Genomic DNA, 24,418 nt, shown 5'->3' with positions numbered 1-24,418 from the left:
AAATAACTCTAGCTGCTGGAACACACAACTCCCCAAATCTCACCAGTTTAATGACAGACTTTTTCTCTAAAGGGCCAGATAATAAATATTTTAGGCTTGTGCCATACAATCTCTGTAACTCAACTCTGCCCACGGTAGCATGAAAATAGCTATAGACAGAACATAAATAAATGGGCATGGGCTGATTTGTCAACTGTGGCTTATCCTAGTAAGTTTATTTCTTGTTCATATCTGTCTAATGAGGGTCAGGTTGCTCCCCTGGATACCTCATGTTACCCCTCTAAGCACTGACTCAGGGCTTCCCCAGCTGGGTGGAAAATGGGGAACATGGAAACTGGAAGTGGCCTGCATCTAAATCTATGTCTATCACTTATATAAGTCACTATATATAAATCAATATATATCATGTATATGATACATATATATGTATATGTGTGTCCATATATGTATGTATATATATATGATTTTCATTGAACTAAAAGCAAAATTTTTAAATTCTGAAACTTAGAGAGCCTGTGAATTCATCTGTTGACCCTAGGGGCCCTTGAACCTCAGGTAGGAAATGCTGCTATGAGGAGATTTGCTTAGACCCTGGTGTGTAGGAAATATTACATCGTTGCTGTTTTATTTCTGTCAGAGGTTTATCAGTCTGAATAATTCACACTAAGTGTGTATGGTGTTTAACCTTTCTTTGGGTTTTTATTTTTACACATCAATATGTCTATTATAGAAAAATTAGAAAACAGAGCTGTGTTTCTTCATACAAAAGAAAATTTAAAATTTCCCTTTGTTCGCTCATGCAAAGATAATGACTTATTATGTAATTATTTACATTTAAAAAGAGGAGCTAGTTAACTTAAACGAATCCCTAATTGGAAGTGTTCTGTGGAAAAGAATGTGGATCTGGATACCTTTTGATGTTCTTACTGAGTAAGATCTAGATCTGCCTTCCCCTCCCAGGCCTTTGGGCCCCAGGAAACCCCTGGAAATAGAGTTGTTGTTTGGGGAAAGAGAATGGATTACTCTAACAACTTGCAAATTAGGAGCCTGCTAATGGAAATTGCCTCCTTTACCAGATCAGCAAGTGGATTTCTAAGATATCCTTTGTTCATTGATTTCGGACACAGCAAATGTGTATATGAACAGGAGTCCCTAATTTGCTGACTGTTAGCTACTCTGAGCCTCGGCGTTGACGTTGGAAGGAGTGTAGGATATCAGGAGTGTCAAAGGGGAGAAGTAGTGGCAGAGTTATGGGGCGAGGGATTTGGTTGGCCCTCAAAACTAGGTAAAGAGATGGATCTCAGCTGGTTCCCAGCATCTGGAGAAGTGCTGCCTGCCAGCAGTGACCAAACCAAGGCCTCTGGGCCTTTAGACATAGCAGGACAAAGGAGAACCAGATCTTGTGGTGGACCAGGGAGGAACCTGCTTTGTCCATCTCCTCCCATCCTCCACCTTGAACTGATTCAGTCAGAATTTGTGAAACAGATTTGAGTTAAAAAATGACAGTGACAGAAGCAACTGTGATGACGTGATTCATTACATGTGTTGACATTAAGAGTTTCATACCAGGATCTTACTCTGGAGTGGGGAAAAGGGGTTTTAAGGGCAGAAAAGTCAAAAACCAATAAAATGGACCAAATCACCCTAGATCATAAGTCAGTAAGAACAATTAAACTGCCCTCCTATATATGTATTCTACTTAAAATGTTTAATATATCAGGTGAACATGGGAAAGGAACCCTTCTAACCAAGGGCTGCAGAGCAAATAGAGTCCAGTTAGGATTTTGCTATTTGGGAAGGAGACCGCTGGAAAGACAGTGGATGGTCTTGCACCGGAAGCTGGGCTGCCTTGGGCATGGTGACTCCCAGAGGCTGCCGGGCTTCTCTTGGCTCTGCATAAAGGGAAAAATTAGCTGCTTTTTTAAGAGGTATGCTCTAGATTCATTGTTCTTTCCTGTATGAGGGCTTTTCAAAAGGGTCAGTAGTTTTAGTATACTTTCTTGATGAGATCTCTGCAGTACACCCCAAGTGACCGGACCTTTATGAAACGATGTCATTAGTTTGAAGCCTCTCCTACTGTTATGTGATATTGCCTTGTGGTCTGGAGAGGGAAGAAAAAAAAAAAGGGAAGTGAGCATTTTTGTACAGTCACTCAGTTTGGTGCCTCTGGTAGCCATTATCTCATTTATTCCTTAAAAGCAACTCACTTTTTTAATATGTAAGCTGAGGATCAGACAGGTAGTTACTTACCCAAGGTCATACAGTTTGGTAAGGGGCAGAGCTGAAATAGGATAAGGAATAAAAAAAGATGCCTCTGTTCTTTGTAACCAGGCCTGACAATATGAGTTTAAATTATCCTAGTTATTTATTGTTTGTTTGAGTCTTAGAGGACCAACTGTGTGTTGTTTCTTTTCATTCTGTTGTATTAGCAAACATTTTCATTGTGCAGATTGTCCTCGTGCATGTAAATGTAACATATGCAGCCTGTTTAATTTTGTATTTGTGAATCTGACTTGATTTCCTTTTTGGCAACAGCTACTGTCTAGAGAAATGAAAAGATTTTTCTTTGTCTCTTTAAAGTGACAGAAATATTGGAGCAAGTAATAAAGATGGAAAGCATTAATTATATACTTCTAAGAATTTAAAGGTCAGACAAGCTAAATATGTATGTTTTCCTCACTGGAATGTCTGTCTGTTGAAATCGCGCCAGGATACGCTTTGTTCTTACAATAAAAGCACACATTTTAGATAGCCATCTACTACTTTAGTATCCAAAAGCTATACCAGATTGTTGCTTTAGTTGCTATATATCTTAAAGTTTAGGACTAACATTTCTGATGTTAGTGTGATTTGTTTCATGATCCACCCCCTTTGGCCATGTTTGGTTACTATGTCTCATTTTGATTTCCTCTGTTCTTCCCTCAGCTTGTGTTGGAGTCTGTCAGCTGCTGCTATGTACATGTCAGGCTAGTGACTTGTAATGTTTATTAATACAATGTCAGTCTTGCTGGTGAAAAAACTGTGATGCTTCTCAGAAGGTTGCAATAGAACGAAGCGGTTGATTTCCAGATCCTGTCTGCACTGCATGGTGAATACATTCTCAGATGTTATGCAGTTCACTGACCTGACAGTTATGGAACCCCGCCTGGGACCCCATTTCAGCAGGACATATTTGAACAGAAACAGTTTGCAAAACTTTACACACTTAAACTCCTGCCAAGGCAAACTGTTAGCCACTTGAGTTTGTTATAAATACCCAGTGGCAGTGGTTGGAAGTAGCCCACGGTGTGTTTTATATTCTGAACTGAATGTGAATGTCTTTGCGGTTATAGAGAGTAGTAAATAATTGAGTTTGATTAGGGAGAGGGACCTCATTATCCCCCACCTGTGCCCAGCTGGAAGGGGAGGGTCGAAATGAAGCCATTAGCTGTCTCTCTTACTGGCATCTCAAAGAGCTCAAATACATCTGTGTCTTATTTTCTTTTCTGGCACAATCAGTCGAGCAAGCTAAGCAGGCATGACCGGATTTGGCAAGTCCCAAGGACTCTGGCAAAGATACACAAGGAGAAGGCGGAGGGCAGTCATTTTGGCTTCTCACTGCCCATTAGTCTAGCGAGTTATGTTTTTGGAAAATGTCTGTTTTGAAAAAGAGTACTTTGTCCAATGTCAGGTATCGCATACTCACACAATACGCTTTGATCCTTTAAAAAAAAATTTTCTCGGTGCAAGGGGAAACAAAATGTGGCATTCACACTAGTGTAAACTCCCTTTATGGATAAAGTAATACCCGAAGGACCTGCTTTAAAGCAGGCATGCTACAGTTACTACAAGGCTTTCTCTTGCTCATATATTTTCATTTTCTACCTTGAAGTGCTAGAGAATGAACATGCATGGAATTGGGACCAGAGCAGGTTGGGAACTAGAGGAGTGTGTCTTCATCACTATTATGGGACTGGTCAGGACTGGAGAATCGAGTGCTACTCTTGGCAGCCTTTCCCAATTCCACAAACTGAGACTGTGGCTTGTGAAACCATGGCATTCTCCAATGGCCTTGAAAAAGCAATCTTGGAGGTCGTATGGTTAGTCCAAGAGTTGGGACATTTATAATCAAACTGAATTTGTTACAGTGGAAGTTGAACCTTCTCCACACATTGGTCAGTGGTTCCAATCTGGAGGATGACTCTCTGGAAATCTCTTCTTCCCTTGAGTGCCCAAGACTTCCTTCTGGGCTATAGAGAGATTTAAAACTCCGGCTTGGAGGTTCAAGCCTGGGTTCAAGTCCTGGCTCCCCCACTTGTTAGCTGAGTAACTCCAGGCAAGTGTCTTAACCCTGCCAAACCTCGATTTCCTCCAGTATGAAATGAGACTGATTAAAGCACCTGCCTTTTCTGGGGGAGTTAAATGAACAAAACAAGTGCTCAATCAATGTTGGCTATGTCACTGTCTCATCATTATATATCACTTCTTTGTACATATAAAGCAAAGCCCATAATTATTGTAATATATTAACTATTGCTTATTAAGTATTATATGACAAGTATTATGTTTACTATTTTAAAATGGTTAACACAGTCACGACAGTTTTACGATCTAAGAATTATCCCCATTGTGTAGACGAAAATGGATGTAGATGTAGATGGAAGTTAGATTATCTCATTTACCCAAGGAAGGCTCTGCTCTAGAGCTTGCTGTGCTCTGCTACCTTCTGGTGTCACCATCTTTCTAACATAGTATAGAGCTAAAAGACAACTGTGTTTTGAGACATCTCCACTAACAAGCCTCTCTGGCCCCTCAGCCCTACCTGGCTGGGTGAAGTGCCCCTGTGTTGGCAGCACTCTGAGCTTGCCTCCATCCTCGTGCTCAGCACAGAACTAGAATTCTTTGTTTGCTTTGTCTTTCTCTCCTGCTGGACTGTGCTACTTGGGTTAGGGACCATATTGTTGATTTCTTAATAGGATCCAAAATAGGCTCTTAATAGATGAGTGACCTCAGGTAAATTCCCCATGCCTCCAGCCTCAGTGTCTGTAAAATGGGTATAATAATAGTACCTATTTTAGGATCGAATGCGTTAATACAAATTTTAAAAGCTTAACACAGCACCTGGCACATAAGAAGTATTCAGTAGGTAGTAGTTGCTGTTATTATTGTTGTAATTATTGAATAATAATAACATCTTGTACTGTGTAGATCAAAAAACTCTCGATAAGTCTCATGGAATTTCTCTGCAACACCACTATGGTTTTTGACTTCCAACATCCCCATTGAAAGCCAATGAGTTAAGCTGAGGGGGAACATACCTACTTCCCTGGTTTACTCTCTCAAAACAGAAGGCCTTTAAAACTGAGCCCAGGGTGCTCTCCTTTGAGCCTAGGGGGCTTTGATGACTGGGCCAGAGGCTATTGCCAACAGTGCCCCTGAATATTGCCACCATGCCCAGCAAATTGCACATTTTAATGGCCCTGAGTTACCAATTATAAGCAATCAGGGTTGAGTTCCCTTCCCCCAAAAAAGCAGTCTCAGCTGGGGTGGGCTAAGAGGAGAGAGGATGCGTGGGGCTTTTCTCTTGGGGCAGTGACTTGGGACAAGGGGAACACGAGAGAACCAAGATTTGTAAACTGCTTTTACTGTTTGCCAGCCTTAGTGCCAGGTGCTTGGCACTCATTGTCTGTTTTATCCTGCTGACAATTCTGTAGCAAAGTGGCCCGCTCATTTCATGGATGCAGCTGAGGGTCCCACGTATTATGGCAATATTTTGGTTAGCAGTCGAACTAGGATTTGAACCAAAGGGTATTTAACTCCCAGCCCATGAGTTTTTCTCTCCAATATGTTGCCTTCCAACTTGGGTTCTGGTTCCGGCTCTGTCCCTATAAATAAAATCTAAGCTTTTCAGATGAAGACCTGTGCCCCTACTTCCTCCCTGTCCTCTGTCACCTTTAGTTTAATACTTAGTAAAGAAAGGCTCATTGTGTTAGGTTAATGCTGGTATAAAAACTTCCCAGTGGTAACTGAGTGGCTTTGAAATGGGAGAGAGCTGAATTCCTCAAGTGAGTAATCTCTTTTTAAAATGCCTGTACGTTTTTCAGTGGTTACAAGACTTGACAGGACCTAACTTTGAATTGACTGAAGCACTCCTGACAGCATTTAGTCAGCTCCCTGAAGTGGCGCTTCATCCTAGACCCAGCACAGGCAGCCCAAGGAGCTGTGGAAGGGCAGCTGCTTCTGCTCAGTGCCCCTAGAGTGCCCTGCACTAGCGGAAAAGAAGCTGTCTCTCCGCGAGGGGAGCAGGAGGAGGAGCCATTTCTGAGCCGACACTCTGGGTTTGTAGCCCATCTGTCTATCCATCCATCTGTCTGTCCATCTGAGGGCCAGTCACCCAAGCACAGGTCACAATGCAGATACTAGAATGCAGTGCCACAAGGAAGGGAGGCAGGACTGGCACCCTACCTAGATGCCACCAGCATTTCCCCCAAGATCTTTGTCTTCTCAGTCTCAGACCCAATGCCAACATTAAATAAAAGCGGCTTTAAAAGATGTATTTCAATAGACTTTTTAGAAAGCCCATAAAAAATCCCGGATATGAAGAAATGAGGCATAAAACCAAGAATGTTTGGAAGTCAAGCTGAAAATTGTGGCAGCAAGTCTCCATATCCATTTATTAACAGTTGCACCTAGATAGATTCTGAGAACCACTTATATTCTGTACTCCTGTGTTTCACCCCTTAAGTGCTATAGACTTGGAACAAGATCCAAAGTTGGCATTTGTCTGGAGGGAGAGGAGCAAGTGATTGTGAGACTGACCCAAGGAAGCTTTCATTAGGTCCAGTTGAGTGCGCAGTATGCCAGCCACAACCTCTTTCTCCCTTTAATGTGCACGTTTTTACCGAAATGGAGCCCCAGAGTAAGATCCCACACACTTGTGAAGGCCCTTCCCTTCACTGTTGTTTTCATTTTCCTCTCATGAACCTTGCTACCCTGGCTTCGGCACGGAGGCTGTAAAGGAAGATGGAGAGCCGAGTTACCTCAGAATGATCACTATCGTTAACATTCACGGGTGGTTCACTTATCATTCCTGACTGCACAGACATGGCAGCCGCTCGGAAGCGTCCGCAGGTGTAGCCTGGTGATACATATTACATTGTGCCACAACGGATTTATGTATTCTGTAACAAAAGAAAAGTGTAATGAAAAAATACAGAAGGTAATCCTTTATTCCTCCACCACACAATTTATCAGTAATGCCTGTGGATGATAAGTGCCAGGGATTTCCTCTGCTTGCTTTAACCTTGTCACCCAGGTACGTTTTGGTAAAATGACAGAAAAATACAGACTAGGGATTTTCCTCTGTTCAAAAATCTTTTAAAAGGACACTTTTAATTTATGGAAGTTAGTCCAAACACAAGGCTTCATCTTGAGCTTTTAGTCTGCCTTTGCTGAAAAAGATAAACGGATTGCTTTGAAATAATGCTGTCAGCCAGCAGCACATTAGGAGAGAATGTAAGCAATTTCTAAGCAGACGCAAATCTAAAATAGTTCAGGTGGAACTCAGGTGGGTGGAAGTTCGTGAGATCTAGCCTAGGACTAGTTTGTGAGTACCCGAGAACTTGTGTTCCCTTTTAGGCCCTACTCATCCATCGCCCAACATATTGTCACAGATGGAGCACATACCGACTTCCGAGGAGAAAGCAGGGGAAGGCGAGTCGGAACGAGGGTGATTGGCATTTGTTCCAAACATACACTGGACTAGCGCCAGAGCAAATATCCCCAACTTTATAAATGCACAAGGCACTTTACATTTCAGTACTCTTGCCAAAGTATCACTTACTGCATCGCTCCCTAAATATAGTTTTAAAAAAAGAGCTATTTCTTATTTTGCTTTGATCAGTAAAATAAACTTTTAAAGATTGTTCTGGGATGGGGTCCAGCTTCTGAGGTAAAGAATGGCCGGGGCTCAGGCATGATTCAGTAACAGAGTGTTCAGTAAAATTAGCTTGACAGTTCTCAGGCCTGCTGTTCGATAGCAAGAACTTGACCAAGTTAAAATGGATGATCGTGCTGGCTAGACTAGCATCGGCTTTTGCTTTTTAACAAATGGAATGTCAAGGATTAAACAGCAAGCCGTATGGAGAGGAGGGGTGTGGAGATGTCTTTGTATTAGGGAAGCAAATTGGGTCCTTGGTTTTGAGATCGGCCCCCAGCCCCTGTGGAAAGCCAGCCACCTGGTTGGGTCCAAGCTGGGTTTAAGGCCCCTTCCCAGCCTGTCCTACCATTGGGAAGCTTTTCCATAGCTTAGCTTGGGGTTTGGCTTTTCTTTCAGATTTCTTGTCAATATGAAGTTCTGCCATGTTTTTTGGCTGTGTTTCCCTTTTGAGATTCTTGTGGGGAAATGGGAATGCGACCAAACTCCTTGTGGCAATTCCCATGTTCCATAGTTGGAAACTTGGGTCCCATTTGTTACATGAGTTGCTTGGAATTGGCCTGTTTTGTTCCAGTGCCCAAGCATAGTGAGTAGTATTTGTGATCCTTGCTATTGCAATTAACAGTCTTAGTGAAGTTATTCCTCACCCAGGGATGGGCTTCTGTTTTCAGGGTACTTGTTCCTTACCAGTTTTTTCCTATCTAGATGAACCTCTCCCCCCCCCCCGCCCCCCATCCATTGATTGGCTAGAAGCTTACAAGTAGTGTTAGTATTTGTCTTGTAATTATTTATGCTTCAGCTGGTACTTTATTTGACCTTCTAGGACTAAGTATTTTAAAATATTCCTACTGAAGTGTGCAGAGACTGTATATTAAAAAAATAGATTTACTAGCCAGTTAGAAAGAGCCTTTCTTTTCCTTATTCTAAATTGCTTTGGGCTATCTTATCCCCCGACCCCAACCCCACGATATTTTTCCTCCAGGGCTCCCTGAGCTTTAATATGATGGTAGTATCTGCCTACAGTGACATCTACTGACATAAGCCAACTTTATCGTTTGTCAGTCCTTGCTGCAGGATTTGGCTTGGGAGCCAACATTAGGAACCCATGGTAGCAGTGACCCACACAGACCATTAGATTCAATTTGAGATAAATTAGAAAAACCTTCCATAACTCTGACCTATCACTTAGAACTGTTCACACAAGAATGCTTCCCCCTACACACACTAGAAATAGTTTTATTTAACCTATTTTTAAATAATTGGCGCTTCAATGTATACTTATTAAAACTTTCTTAAACACAATGAAGACCATATTAGCATCCCTCTGGTTGAATGTTGGTAATGATTTAATATTTGTCTTTTCCTACAGAAATGCTGCTCATGGATTCTCCCTTATTCAGGTGGACAACACAAAGGTCACCATGAAAGAAATCTTGCTAAAGGCAGTGAAGCGAAGAAAAGGATCCCAGAAAATTTCAGGTGGGACAGTTAAATCATACCCCAGCCACAGGAGCTTTAACCCTTTGTTAAAAGGACTTGGGGTGCGCGTGCGTGTGTGTGTGTGTGATGGCTGGCCAGGTTGTTTCAGACATCATTGCCAAAAGGTTTGATTAGCAGATCTACAACAAAAAAGTGGTTTTTAAACTGCTCCTCGGCCCAAGGAAGGGATTGGATCAGTGGCGTATGTGAGAAGAGTGTGTTCATATCAGTTATGGAAGCTCCATCATTAATAATTTGTGATAGATTAAGACAAAGCTACTTAAGCTAACTGTTAGTTGGTGTAAAGCTGTCTTAAAAATCAAATCAATCCTAAATTTTAAGCACTGCTTTTAATTTCATGTTTTCATGTCATTGTCCATAGGAGAAACTTTTGGTTGCTAGTGTTTAGGGTATAAAATAAAAGAAAACATTTTCATTTTTACCAAATGAGGGCAACTGTAAAAAGACTTCAAAAAGATAAATCGCTTGATGCGCACAAATACCTGTTAATCTCTAATTCCTCGTTCCCCAACTTTATACAGAAAATCAGCTTCTGGTGTTAGCTGTGATGTTTAAAGGATGTGAAGGAAAATATTACCAGTATTGAGAAATAATTATTTTGAGAAATAGCTCAAAGATTTGTCATACCACAGACAACTTTAATATGAATCAACCTATATATGACCTGCCAACTAGCTTTGTAAATAAATGAGACTTGTTAAACATCTTTGGTTTCATCTTTTGGAAAGGAAAAAAAGCATTGCTCAGTTTGAAGAAAATAGTTTTGTGCTCTTTTTAAGGGGAGGCATATAATCTGTTCCAGATTTAATTAGCTATCTTCAGATGAAAGCTGAAGTTTTAATAAAAGTTAGAAGAGATAACACAGTGAAGGACACGGATGAGCTGTCTCAAGGCCATATTCCAGGGGAACGATAAGAGCTGTAAAAAATGGCAGAGGAGAGCAATTGAATGGAGCAATGAAAATCTGATTCTCATAAAAAAGAGAGAGAGAGAGAGATGCTGGTAGGGGCGGTTGTAGATGAGACCTGCTAGCGTCTGCAAGCAATTTGGATGCTTGCCAGGAGTCATTGTTCACCCTCGGCTGTGGCGGCTCCGTCCAGATGTGCCAACTGCACGTTTCGGCTTTTGCCAGCTGACTGCGCCGTTTGATAACCAGCTCTCTGGATGCCCATCACTGGCCGCAGAGATAGAATTAAATGATGATGATCTTCCCACAAGTTGGGAGAGGAAACAATGCATATAAATCTTGATTTCATCTCAGCATGAGAAGTCTTTATCCATCATCACTCATAATGAACAAGTCGTTAGCTGGGATGAATGGTGTTCTGGTTTTTCCAAACACCTCTTTTGTTCCTTTTTTGGGTGACTTTTATCCATTGCATGGGGGTCAAACCTCTTTGCATTTAAGGAATGATTGAAGAGGCGTAGCCTCTCCTTCCCAGGGGATAGTAGATATTTTGGGGTTCTAGATGCCAATCTAATAGCATTGAAACAGCCTTAGATATTTAAAGATATTTAATAAGCATTCATCTTCCTTTAGGATCCTGCTTTTTTCTCTTATTTTATCCTTAAATTTTTTTACATAATAGTGTAGTTCGTGACTTATTCTTAAGATAGCATTATTCTGAATTGTCCAAGAGGAGGTGGAACTAACTTTTTTAATCTTCTTAATAGAAATTCTGTTGTTTCAGATTTTTTAGACATGAAACCTCCGTGAACTTACTGGGATACAGCTGAGCCAGTGTCTTTCCCTCTGTCTCCAGCCATCTCTGTCCAGTTGCATACCCATTTATCTATGTCCGTCTCCAGCAACCACGTTTATCATACACACATTTATTTATGTGCACCTTTGTGTAACATCCCTGCCATTTCCATCAGAGTCTTTGCCATATCCGTGGCAGAGTGAGGTCTCATCCGAAAAACGGTGATCTGCATTATTTATTCCTTTTCATACTAGAGAACTCAATTGAGATTGATGTATTTACATAAATTACTGTCCATTTTCTTAATCCAAAAAGCTTTTTAAAATAAGAGGCTCCTTATGTTCCTTTATTAAGTCTGTCTCGTGAAATAGAAGGATCTCCAGTTTGGCAAAGATGTTTATTTAAGGTTAGGTTGGTAAAGGCAAGGTATATTTTGTATTTTTGAACTTTGTATTGTGGAGTGGACTTGTTTTGGAGGGTGATTAATGAAAAGAAGAATATCCTTTTGTCACAGAGGGAAACACAAGTACATTTACCAAAAAAAAAAAAATGTCTGTTAGTGCTCACAGTTGGCTGTGAAATACTTAGCACTCACCCATTATGACATGTGAACTTAGTCATGAACTTTGTGGCAGGAGGTGCCACGTCAGAGACATTCATCCTGCGCTTCCAGAGCCTCTACCACAATGACCTGCTCAGTCTTTGCGAGAAGGTCCTGCCATGCCCCGTGTCCGGAACAGAATTAGTGTTCAGCCGTGTCTTCAAACAGCTTTCACCTCATTGAGTGCAGAAGACTTGTCTCTCTGCTCCTCTTATTTAACTTAAATGAGAGGGGAGAAATACCACTTGAGATTAAACAGCACGTGCCATGTGGAGTCAAGAATTCTCACACTGTTTGTACTAGAACAAGATTTCAAAAATCCTTTGATAGGCTGATAGTGAACTTCTCTTACTTACCCACAAACCTTTAACTTCTCTCATCTTTTTTTCCAGACTGACCATATACAACTCTCTGTTTGATGATAATAATAAATTGAGAACTTAAACTATTTTGTTATTAAATCAAGATTTGGGTTTAATGACTATCCCAATGTTTAAATACTCTGTTGCCCTTCCCTCTGGCACTCCCTCCCTAATTTTCATTTGTAGAAAATCAGAAGGTGGTAGATATTTGAGCAAAAGATTTCTTTGTCTAGGTAAGTAGCTTTGTCAATGGAAACCCTTAGAGTTTTAAAATATTTTTGCTTTTTATGCATAGAATATCATTACAGACACTTGTAACTGATCTAAAATTTTGACTTACATTATTTGTAATTATTTCATCAAGTGTAACTATTTATGAACACTGCAGGATTTTTTCTATTAATATTCATGTACTGAACTATAGTAATCTTTTCACAGTGTGTTCCAGTCAGTTCTCTGCTAGGGCCCATTTTTTAAGCCCATTTTTAAATGTCTCTTTTAAAGTTTCTCTCCAGCATTTCATTTTATTACTAACCTACTTGACATTTGGAATGTACCCGCATTGGCAGAAAGTCTCCACTGTTTAAGAAAATTGTAAGTGGAGAATCCAGTTTTAGAAGAATTAGCTGAAGCCTCTTTACTAATTTTAACAGTTGGGTGGGTGTGTTTTTGACATAATGAAGAGTAGCCTGTCAGGTCCCTTGATTTAGCCATGAAATATACTAATCTGTTTTTTAGTGAGTAAGGGTCTTAGTTTATCAAGTTCTCCTTTTGTCAAGTTCACCCTCACAATCAGTGACCTTCTGAGTGTCTTAGTATTTTATTGTTGTTGTTTAAAAATGCTTTTACCCACCAACTTTTACCAGCTTCCTGAAGCAGGATGTTGGGTATGCCAGAGACACTTGAGAAAGGGAGGCAGATATAATTTCAGTTTTAACATTGACGCAGAAGTATGGGTATCACTTCATCTACAAAAGAGAGAAGGCTGCAAAGTGGGATTTTGCAAGCAAAATAGTTTTCTTCATGGCTTTATTTCAGTATTTGGTGTCATTATGAAATGAAGGTATGTTTTTCTTTATCATAGGCTAAAAGATTGGACCAGAAGCATATTAACTTTTTCTTACCCCTGTCCATTCTTGCCTATTGATGTGAAAGATAATTTTTTTTAGTCTGAAGATCCTTTTGAAAAGTTCTTAGAGTATTGTTAATAAGACTTATGACATTCTTTCCTTCTTTTCCCTTACAAAATTTCACTTGGAATTAGAAAGGTAAACGTTAGCTTTGGCAAGTGGACTCCCTCTTAACATCTCTGTTTAGAGTCACAGATCACCTCATTGCTGCTAATTTACTGTATTTTCACAAGACCCCTAGAATGTCACTAATGAGATAGTCTAGTCTGGTCAGGACTTCTCAAACATTGTTCCCTAAAGTACTGCTGGGAGCAGAGAAGGGGAATGAACATCTACCACAGAACATCAACCCCATTCTGATCAGAGGGACAGCTAATCAAGTTTTATCTTAAAAATTCATGAAAATGTAAATTTTCATCCATAACGTATTTGTCACTGTGTGGTACATTCATTCATCGTGTGCTCTCCTGTGTAAGACCTGTGCTGAGTGCTAGGAGACAGTGGTGACACAGACCTACAAGGCGCTTGCTGAGGAAGACCTTTCATTCTAGAGGGAGTCAGTGTAAGAGGCTGAGAGAGGGAGTAAGAAGCAGCAGGGCGCCTTTACTGCGTTGCATAGGATGGTCAGGGAGAGAATGACTTTTAAATTGTGGCCTTCACATTTAAGCTGTGAAGTGTTGGGAGGGGCAGTGTCATTCAAAGCAGTAGTTTTAAAGGCTTACTATACTTTAATATAAAAAAGAACATTTCAGATTACTTTGCAGTTAACCTACTTAACTCTCTTCCCCACCCCACCAAAAAAAAAAGAGAAAAATTGACCCTTGAATTCTTCCCTGTGCTAACTCCCCACATCTTGTCCATTAGCGAGTCTCTCAATTTGACCTCCAGAATATCTCCTGAATCCATTTGGTCTTTTCCATCTCCATTGGGTGAGTCCAAATCTCCATGACTCCACCTAGACAATTGAAATGCACCCTGGCTAGTTTTCCTGCCCTTGCTCTTGGCTCCCTCCAGTCTGTTGTCTACATAGCAGCCAGAGATCTTTTAAAATATAAATCAGATCATGTCTGCTCCAAACCCTTCAATGACTTCCAATTGCATTCAGAATAAAATCCAAACTTCTAACCACTATGAAATACTCTGAGGCCCAATTTGGGGAAGGGACCTACAGAGAATGTGAACACAGAGAAGGAAAAGCATTGTCAGCAGTTGCAGTATGACAGATGAGTACAGGCCTGGCTAAGAACCCAGGAAGCCAGGGCAGGAATTTGGAGTCTCTAACTAACGTGGACCTGCTGTCATAGGCTGGGAGCAGCAGGGTCAGTCTCTGCCTCACGCCCTGCGGTACCTCACACAGGAGGCCTTGCTTACGTGCCAGATAGACCTAGAAAGCTGTATACAAATTATTTTACTACTTATCGGTAATGTTGTAAAGGGGGTTTGTGTGTCAAGGGAAGAGTTGGTCTTTCCCCAAGATCTGTTCCTATGGGGTAAGAGCTGATTTATTGACTGACTTTGTGTATATATAGATATTATCTCATTTAATCTGCTCAGCACCCCTAGAAAGTAGATTTTATTATGCCTATTTTACAGATGAGACTTTAGAAATGTTTCGAACTGTTAAGAAGTTGGGGGGCGGGGGGTAGGTGCATCTTTGAATTAAGGAACGATGATAACTGTACATGTACTCATATACGTAACTCTCTGAGCGTCCCTGTCCTCAGCTCTGAGAGAAGTTAAGGTAAGCCGAATTTCCACAGTAAGTAAATGGCAGAATCTAAATTGGAGCCCAGGTTCTTTTGACCTCAAAGCCCATACTCTTTTTATTGTACCATGTTGCTTATTAGAACCCTAATGGGAGAACAAATTTAAAATTCTGTAAACAGAAATGTTCATTGATTCTAAGATCTAAATGCACTAGGGAAGTGCAGCATTTAAAGGAACCCTGTGGTGAATCTGGATATAAGGCCTGGAATTCTTTTTGTAATTGCACAGTTTGTCTGTATTGGTGTCACTTTTAATGTTTGATGTCTAGCTTTCTTAAAGCAACATACACCTGTCCTGAGCTGCCCTATGGAAAAGAAAAGCCCATATGTTTTAGAGCGAGTAGGGTTTTTAACACCCTGCTGACCTGAAATACTCTCCGAGGGCTAAAGTAAGCTAAAGAATCTTCTAGCTGTAGGGCTGAACAGAGTCCTACTTCATGTATAATTGTAAAGACAGAAAATCCAGTAACCTTTCTTCTCTGAAAGTAGTTTGCAGGCCAGAGACACAGATGTGTGGTTTCCTCGTGCTGTAGCAGGTAATCCTTTAAAAAAGAAGAAGAAAACGTTAGCAGGACTACTTAAATGTTCTCTGTCAAAAAGACAGTAATTTCTGCAGAAAACTGCTCCTCCTCATGAAAGAATAAATAATCATTCTGATGCCACTCATGCATGGAGGCTGGATAAGAAATAAAGACCTGACACTCGGTATCCAGTGACCCCGTGGGAAAATGATACAGTAAATTAGGAGCTTAAGATGTTTAAATGTGTAACTCAGAAGTACCACAGGCAAGAAGCTCCAACTTGAATGTTCCTCCTTGCCGCCTCTCTCTGCCTCTTTATCTTGTTGTTTCATCTCACCTGAGCCTCCCCCTGTCTGGAGTGCTCTCTGGCTCCTGATGGATATTCTTGCGTATAGAGCAGAGCACGTTAAAGATGGCATTGCAGTCAACTATTTTATCCAGAAAGCCTGGAAATTTAGAGAATTTATGTCAAGCAAAAATCTTTTGGAACCACTTTAGAGACCCAATTATTTTAGCAGGGTGTTATGAGCTCCTGCAACCGCCACATCAGAAAAACTGGAAATAGATCATTCTCTGAAACCACATTTGACCAGTATTACTCTTCCTGCTAGTCGCTAATCTTTCAGAAGTTCCTTTTCCATCACGAAATCTATTCATCCACTCCATCTGGGGCAGTCACCAGCATGAATTAGATTAAATAAAAAGCAGAATGAAAGGAAGAGAAAAGATATATACTCCTGAGAGGCTATGTGGTGGTTTGGGAGGCACACACATTTTAGAGTCAGAGGACCAGAAGGGTCCACTAGGGACTAATTCTAGAGCACCACTAATTTAATAGTAGCTTTTCAGGAAAAAAAAAGAAATACTACTACATTAAATGTGCATATTGATTATAAGCTATATATTGACTGTAGACCTGTTAAAATGCTTAGAATTAAGAAACTGTGGTAACTGAATGTGTACTCATGTACTTACCTCTCTGAGCCTCCCTTTACTCAGCTGTAACATGGGAGAGATTGAGGGAGGATTAGTCGGGCACTGTGTGACAGGACCAAGTGGGCTCTAAAGCTCTGTATGGCTCGAAGATACTCTGTTTGGTCACTGTCCAGTGCTGCCTGCTCTGTGCCAGCCGCTGTACTAGAAGTCAGGTGGAAAACCCGATGAGAAAGCAGACTCAGAAAAAGAGGCAGTGAAATAAGGTTAGTTCACAGCAGAAGTGTATAAGCTAATAAGGCAGCATAGATAAGGGAGTGCTTGAAACTACTGGATAAGGCAGCGGGCTGAGGAAAGATGCTCTGGAGTAAGTGATTTCTTTGATGGCTTTTTGAGGATTAATTAGAATTTTCCCAGATGGGTGAGAAGAACATTCCAGGAAGAGATGTTTTGAGATGTAGTCACAAAACATAGACATTCCAAATGACTGGAGCAGGAATGGGGCAGAGGATACGGTGCAGAAGCTAGGCAGGGGCCAGATCTGATCAGGCCAGGCCTGATAGTGCACTCGAAAATGGGAGAGGTGCACTCATTTATTGGGGCTTATTGTGCAGCAGGCACTTTGTAGGCACTAGGGATTTTGTAGAAGCCAAGAAAAGGTCCTTACCCTCAAGGAGCTTACTGTTTAGTTGGGACAAACAGGCAATTACAATACCATGCACAGGATAAATGGAAATAAGTATAGAGCCTGGGTGCACATTGTGGGAGGGGAGCCCTGGTCCAGTCCTAGGACGTCAGGAAGGACTATCCTGAGCAAATTCTCCGGCTGACCCAAAGATGGACAGAAACTGCCACGGTGACGGGAAATGAGAAAGAGCATTCAGGCTGAAGGAACAAAGTGAGAGAGCTTGAGCCCTCTGGAAACCACACGTAGCTCAGTATAATAAGGCAGTAGAGTGGCACTTGGGAGGGCGGGCAACGATGAGGCTGAAGTGGTCATTTGGGACCAGATCATCTTTGTATATAGTTGAATTTGAACTGTATTCTGATGGCAGAGGGGAACCATTGAAAGGAGAGCAATATAGTCAGAATTTCTTTTAGAAAACACACCATCTGCTTTATAAAAATGGATTACGGGACACAAAACAGGAGGCAGAGACACTGGGGTTGGGGGGAGGTTCTTGAGGGCCCCATGCAGCAGTCAATAAGCCCTGAGCTAGGGCACGGAGAGAAGCGGGGTGCTCCCTTCAGGAAGCAGAGGGACGGACCACGGTGAAGTCTGATTCCTTAATTAGATTTGAACGCACAGTTTGGGGAGAATTGAAATAACTCAGAGCTGCCACCAGTTCTCCTGTATTAGTATTAAAGTTAGTATTAAAACAAGGTGGTGGTAAAAGATAGACTTTTGAGGTTTTTTTAAAATAAAATTAAATACTTGTTTTAAAAAAAAAAATCAAACATTTTGCAGGTGTTTGAAGTCAAAAGTGAAGGTTTCCCCTAACTTTGTTTGGTATGAATCCTTGGTTTTTTTATTCAGTTCACATGCAGATATACATGTTAGGCTATAAGTTTCGTGGTTTTTTGTTTTTTAAATCACTATATACCCAACATCTAGCAGAGTTCCTATCAAATAGAGGACACTAATGAATGTTTGTTAAATGAACTCACAAAAAGTGTATCTGTGTAAAGATTTTTTTAAATGATACCATACAATATGTATGATTTTGCATTTGTTTTTTTCACTCAGTATTATGTCATAAGCATTCTTCTATATTAGAGTGACCATTGCATTTTTATCTTTCTAGCTGAATTTATTTAACTTAGTGCTCTTGATGGACATTTAGATTATTTCCAGTTTTCAGTAGTACACAAACATACAGTAAACAACTTTGTATGAATATTCATTGCACATTTGTGCTAGATTTTAAATCGGGGATTGCTTGTCAAAGGTTTACTTATTTAAAATGTTGAGAAAAACAAATTACCCTTCAAAAAGTTTCTGCCCATTCTTGACACTCCAAGAGTGTGTGAGAGCGCCTCTTTGCTCACCCCTTACTATCTGGATGTTGTCAATCTTTAATTGTTGCCAAACTGATGGTTAGCAGTTAATGATTTCATTTTAATTTGCATTTCTGGTTTTTTTGTGTAGTTAAGCATTTTAAAATATTTTTACCAGCCATTTGTCTGTCTGAAAGGTGGTTCTTAAGCTAGTCAGTTGTTTTAGAGGGAAGAGGAGTTGAGAGGAAGTCCAATTTCAGAAAACTATTTGTAAGTACCCTGTAGTTTAGAGTACAGCCTCCCCACTCCCCCCTTTCCTGCCTAAGCAGTGTATGTATGTACTCTCTCTCTCTCTCTCCCCTTCTCCCTCTTTCCCTCTCCCCCTCTCCCCCCCCCCCCCCCCCCCCCCCCCCTTCCCCCCCCCCCCCCCCCCCCCCCCCCCCCCCCCCCCCCAAGTATGTAGAGAAAGGCACGCATCCAGACCAGGCCATTTCACTTGTTTGCCTTCTGGCTCTTCATTCACCAGCAAAGCTTTTTTTTTTTTTTTAAGATTGGCACCTGAGCTTCTTTCTTTTTTCTTCTTCTCCCCAAAGCCCCCCAGTACATAGTTGTATGTTCTAGTTACAGGTCCTTCTGGCTCTGCTATATGGGACGCCACCTCAGCATGGCCTGACAAGCGGTGCCATGTCCGTGCCCACGATCCGAACCAGTGAAACCCTGGGCCACCGACGTGCGAACCCAGCTACTTGGCCCCGGGGCGGCCCTGCCAGCAAAGCTTTTGTTTATGTTTGGAGAGAGCTGGTCATTCACTAGACTGCAGTTCACCTCATTTGAGACCTTTTGTTGTTACCTGCTTGCTTTGTCACCAAAACTACTTTAACAAATAGATTTTCTGTTAAGTAGTTTATTTTAGTCTGGTACATGTATATAGCACTTAGAAAATGCGTCATGGGGTCAGCCCTGTGGCCAAGTGGTTAAGTTTGTGCGCTCCACTGCAGCGGCCCGGGGTTTCACTGGTTCGATCCTGGGCGCGGACATGGCATCACTCATCAAGCCACGCTGAGGCGGCATCCCACATGCCACAACTAGAAGGACCCACAACTGAAAACACACAACTATATACCGGGGGGCTTTGGGGAGAGAAAGGAAAAATAAAATCTTTAAAAAAGAAAGAAAATGTGTCATAATCTGGAAATCAGGAAATGTAGACAAAAAAAGTTGTCACCCCTTAACAGGTTTATTTGGGGGAGGCACATCTAAGGACACGTCTGGCAGCATTATGAACAACAGTGGCACCAAGGGCAACTGTAGGGGGTTAATGGGGACCCTGCATCGTTCCTTGCCATGTGCCTGGTGAGTAAACTCCTAGAAGTTTCTGGGAATGGTAGCAAGTGGGGAGACGGCTGCAACCAACAATCAGTGTCACAAAGTGGGGATGACTGATTCGCTGAGGAGACCGTTGAGACAGATGTTTAATTAGCTGAAGTCAGAGTGGATAAATTGGGAGCTGACTGCCTATGCAGAGAGACGCTTTTTCCCTCATCTCTCAGAACTGGGGGTTTTTGTCCTTAACTGTTTTCCTTTTGAAGGCAACATCCTCAGACTGGGGGGAGCGGGGAGGGGAGGAGAGAGAGAGTGCTCTTTGGTTACATCTGCTGAACACCTACTGTGTTCTAGTTATTTTTGCATTTAACCTTTACAAAGACCTTGTGAAATGGGCATTCTCTCTTCTTTATGGTTGAGAAAACTGAGGCTGCGTCTGTGTGTTGTGTATATGTGTGTGAACACTTGTATTGCTAGTGAGTAATGTAGATGAGATTTGAACCTTGACCCCTCAATTCTTGAGCCCAATGTTTTTTCTTGTACACAGCTTCCCCACTTAAAATTCAATGCAGATGAGGGAACTTTCTGGAGTAAAGGTAATAGTCTATATTGACAGGACCGGATGTCACACGGGTATATGCTTTGTCAGAACTATCAAATGGTACTTGTAAGATTTGTCCCTATCGTGTATGTAAATTTTACTAAAAAATAAAAAGAGTCTTAAACAAATATTGAACACCAGTTATTGTTAGGTACATTGAAATGTTTAGGAGTGAATGTATTGATGTCTGCTACTTTGAAATGCGTTTTTTTTTAAAAAAAAAAGATGGATTGATGGATAGATATGTGATAAAGCAAATATAGTAAACTGTTAATTGTAGGATCTCGGTGGTGGGTATGTGGATTTTCAGTGACACTTTTTTCAGGTTTGGTTTAAAAATGTACATAAAGTAGGAAAGAACTCATAAAAATTAAAAATATATCATTTAGATTCTGCTTATATTAATATAAACTTCTGAACTTACAAATATATGTCCTTGTGGCATAAAAACTCTAATTTTTACTTCTTTTTATAGGATATTTTATCTTTTATTGCTTCGTATGTTAAATGACATCTTTGAAGTGAGTTTCTTCCACTGACCTGTGGCTTTAAATAGCTTACAGAGTTATGAGTATAATAATGACTGTTACCACTTACTGAATATTCAAATGTGCCAGGCAATCTGCCAAACACTGTTCTTTTTAATTATCTCATTTAATCCTTAAAACAACTATTTGAATTGGTTGATATTTTTGTTTTGTAAATGAGAAAACGAAAACTCAGAGGGGATGCAGGACTTGTCCAAGGTCACACAGCTCGTAAGTTGGGGAGCTAGGCCTCAACCCCAAAAGTATCAGCCAAAGTTTGAACTCCTAGCCACTGTTCTGTACTTCCCTCACCGGCTAAGGTTGCAGGGTCCACGGCTCGGTGGAGGTAGGTACACTTGTTTCCCTAGATGGAGCAAGTGTACCTACTTCAGTTGTATATGGCAGCATGATTCAGTGGAAAGGGCCCAAGTCCCCACCCCAGTTGCACCTTTCACACAAACTGTGAAGTTAGGCAAGTCATCAAACCCTTCTAACTTCAGTTATCTTTCCTGTCAATAGGGGTAATAACACCTACCTTGCAGGGTTGTTGTTTTGACTGAATGCATGTAGGACACTTAATCCATAGTAAGCGCTCAATGGGTCAGCTGCCTTTATCCCTGTCGCCACTACCGCACCAGGGACACCATAAAACCTGGCTTTTTAGGATTTGATTTACTTCCTTTTCTACCCATATAACTTGGCTTTTGCCTGTACCTTTTGCTTCCAATGGATCAAGTCTATACAAAGCTTATACCCTGGGATAGAACTAGTGTTTGAATTGTGTTTGGCTATGGATCTGCTGGAAGCATCCTTTACTTTGAACAAGATGACGACTAGATCCAGGGAGGCAAGCTAATGATTTTTGATGACAAGAAAGCCCATCCCATATCTGTAGAGGTGGGTTAATGATCATAAGGCTCATTCATCGTTGAGCATATATTAGCAGATTTAATGTACGGAGCCGAAGATTCTGGAGATAAAGTGAACAAACCACGAACGCCTGTAACAAACACATTTACCAGGGATTTTAAAAGCCTTTGTATGAACAGCTGAGTAGCTCACAGAGCTTATTGCTACTTCTCAGAAAATGCTTAAAAGAGGGAATGTAGTGAAACACCAATAAGACTTTTGAGTGAATGACAGAAGTTACAGACAGGTCTGGAGTGCTGCGTCTGCCCCTTCTCCCCTCCATGAACAGTCTCCGTCTCCCCCAGAGGAGGCAGAGGCCCTCTTTCTTCAGTCAGGTCATTCATGTGTTTATCCTGCTAGCAGCTGTAAGGAAAACGCTTCCTAAGACTAAATTTAGCTACTTCCTGTGGAAAACCAGAGCTCCGGAAGAGTTACCCCACCACAGAAGACTCCCCCAAGACCAGCCCAAGGACCGGGAACCTAGGTTCTATCTCACTGCTTTCCGAGGCCTGACATTGGAGCTGATCTTCCCCCATAAGCAGTTTAAAAGGCAGTTTTAACAATTGCAATAACAACTTTCCATAGCAAGTTTTTCCTTTTTGAGTAAGTTACAAATAGTGGGACTTTCTGCAACAGCTTTAAATGCATTAAGAAAAAAAAGACAAAGAAAAATAGCTCGTCAGTGAGGGCATTTCTTTTTCTGCCTTACAATAACAATAATGCCTTAGAGACAAAGATGGCGTAAAGTCAGGAGGCGTCATTGGAGTGGCACTGTGAGGCAGGTCTGGGGACTTCTCCATTACCAAGCACTGATCATAGTAGCACGTCAGCAAGGTGTACGGACTCTGCTGTGCTGACCATCCAGTTCTTCAAAGAGAAAGTCAGTGGGGTGTAGGCAAAGCCCAAGCGCTGCAGAAGAAGCGAGGAGGCTGTTGGAACTCCTCAGTCTTCCCCAAAATTGCTATCACACAGTCATGGAAATAAAACAAACTCTAGCTTTCCTTTTTTTTTTTTTTTGGACACTACATTTAATAGAACAATCTGAATTAAGATAAAAGGTTAAGACAAAGTATGATTTATGTCTAAAAAATCCTGAGAGTCTTGCAGATCTCTCAAGCATAATAGTGTCCAAAATCAAACTCATCACTCAGCACGTATTGGTGGAGTCTCTGCTATGCTCTAGGCCGTGAATGCACATGACAGGGCCTATTCCCAGAGAGTTCTCGTTCCAGTGGGGGAGATGGCCAATAAAAAGTAAACCAACAAGGTACAACTGATGGGGATCCTTGCTTCCAGCTTTTAGTCTGTCCATTTTTTGACAAAAAAGACTTTTCTGAGTCCCCTGTTTTGTGGGTCCCGATCTTGAAGGGACTCCCTCTTGCCCCTAGGATCAGGCATTACCTCAGTCTTTCCACTTCAGCAGGTTGTTTCCGTGCATCTCCTAATTGGCTACCAACACCACTCCCTGATGCTGGGAGAAGTGGACAGGGCAGCAATGACAGGGTGAGTTCATGAGTAGTGAGTGACTCCATCTGGATCAATGGTGGAAATTAAGAGGCCATCTCTAAGCCTTGAAAGCTGCTAGAGAGAACACTGTCCCTCAGCCACTTGGCCTTGCGTCAGAGCTGCCATGGGCCTGCCCCAGTAAGTTCCTAATACGTTGATCTTGCCAGGTGTTGGTGAGTACCTTCCCAAAGAAAAGGATGAGAACTCTCCTCCTCCTTTGGGAGAAGGTTTGGGATGGGGGTATTGAGCTCACATTTGAGTGAAATGAAAGCGCTTGGTGGAGAAGAATGGGTTCCTTTTTCTTTGCCAGCACCATGGCTGGCCCAGAGTTGGTGGCTGACACATTTTGTGGCGTGAACTAGGGAGAAGCTGTGAAGGCCAGTCTGTGGCCTGCAGCTGCTTCACTCCCTCCAGCCCAGGCCCAGGGCTGCTCACTCTCTATTCAGGAGTAGATTCACTGCACTTTGCGTATTGGAGATCAAACTTCCTCCAAGAATTAAATCACGTAATGAAAATGTAGATATCTTAAAAATGGAGCACAATGCACATCAGTTGAAATTAACATTGCCTCCCAGGTTCCCTTAGTGACATGAATCTCGAATGAGTCCTTGGGGAACCCCAGGAGTATACCAAAGACAGGTATTTTAAGCATTGATAATCAAGTAAGGGTGTGCAGCAGGAGGAAGCTACTGTATTCCAGAAAAAGACGATTAAAGCAGACTCACTTTCCAAAGAGGGGCTGTGTGTCTGTGAAAGCAGGAGAGGACGTGTGCTCAGTCCTCGTCTGCACTAGCGGAAGATAGCGTGTCTGAGGTTTATAATCCTTTTTAAAACAGCTGAACAGGAATACAGATGAAAAATAGGAAGGTGAGTATCAGAAGAAACAGCCCAAAAAGTTTAAACTAATTGCCTGTAAGAAGGGAGCCAGGGATGGGCAAGGAATTAACTGTTTTTCATTACAGGACTTGTGGTATTATTTACTTTTAAAACTATATATACATGTTACTTTGATAAAAGTAAAAATAGTTTTTAAACTTCGTAAAGAGAAGACAGCTTACTTTCAAATTCTAGAGCTTTAGAAAGGTTTCTCTTTCTTGCCCTTACTTACGTGGACTTGCTCTAT

At 41.4% G+C, this 24,418-nt stretch overlaps 1 protein-coding gene across 7 annotated transcripts in view; it reads left to right on the top strand.

Annotated features, from left to right (window-relative positions):
• MAPKAP1 (MAPK associated protein 1) overlaps positions 1–24,418 on the top strand; it is a 224,554-nt gene that overhangs the window by 127,619 nt on the left and 72,517 nt on the right. For all 7 annotated transcript variants that reach the window (XR_006889485.1, XM_046667870.1, XM_046667878.1 and 4 more), the window contains one exon: positions 9,285–9,394. Coding sequence is in view for 6 of the 7 variants with exons in the window: in XM_046667870.1 (XP_046523826.1) it covers positions 9,285–9,394 (110 nt within the window). In the remaining variant the exon portion in view is untranslated. The remainder of the gene's footprint in view (positions 1–9,284; positions 9,395–24,418) is intronic.

Source organism: Equus quagga, chromosome 1, assembly GCF_021613505.1.
Source record: "Equus quagga isolate Etosha38 chromosome 1, UCLA_HA_Equagga_1.0, whole genome shotgun sequence".
Classification (NCBI taxonomy): domain Eukaryota; kingdom Metazoa; phylum Chordata; class Mammalia; order Perissodactyla; family Equidae; genus Equus; species Equus quagga.
Note: the sequence above shows the minus strand (reverse complement) of the source record. Positions and strands in the feature narration are given on the sequence as shown.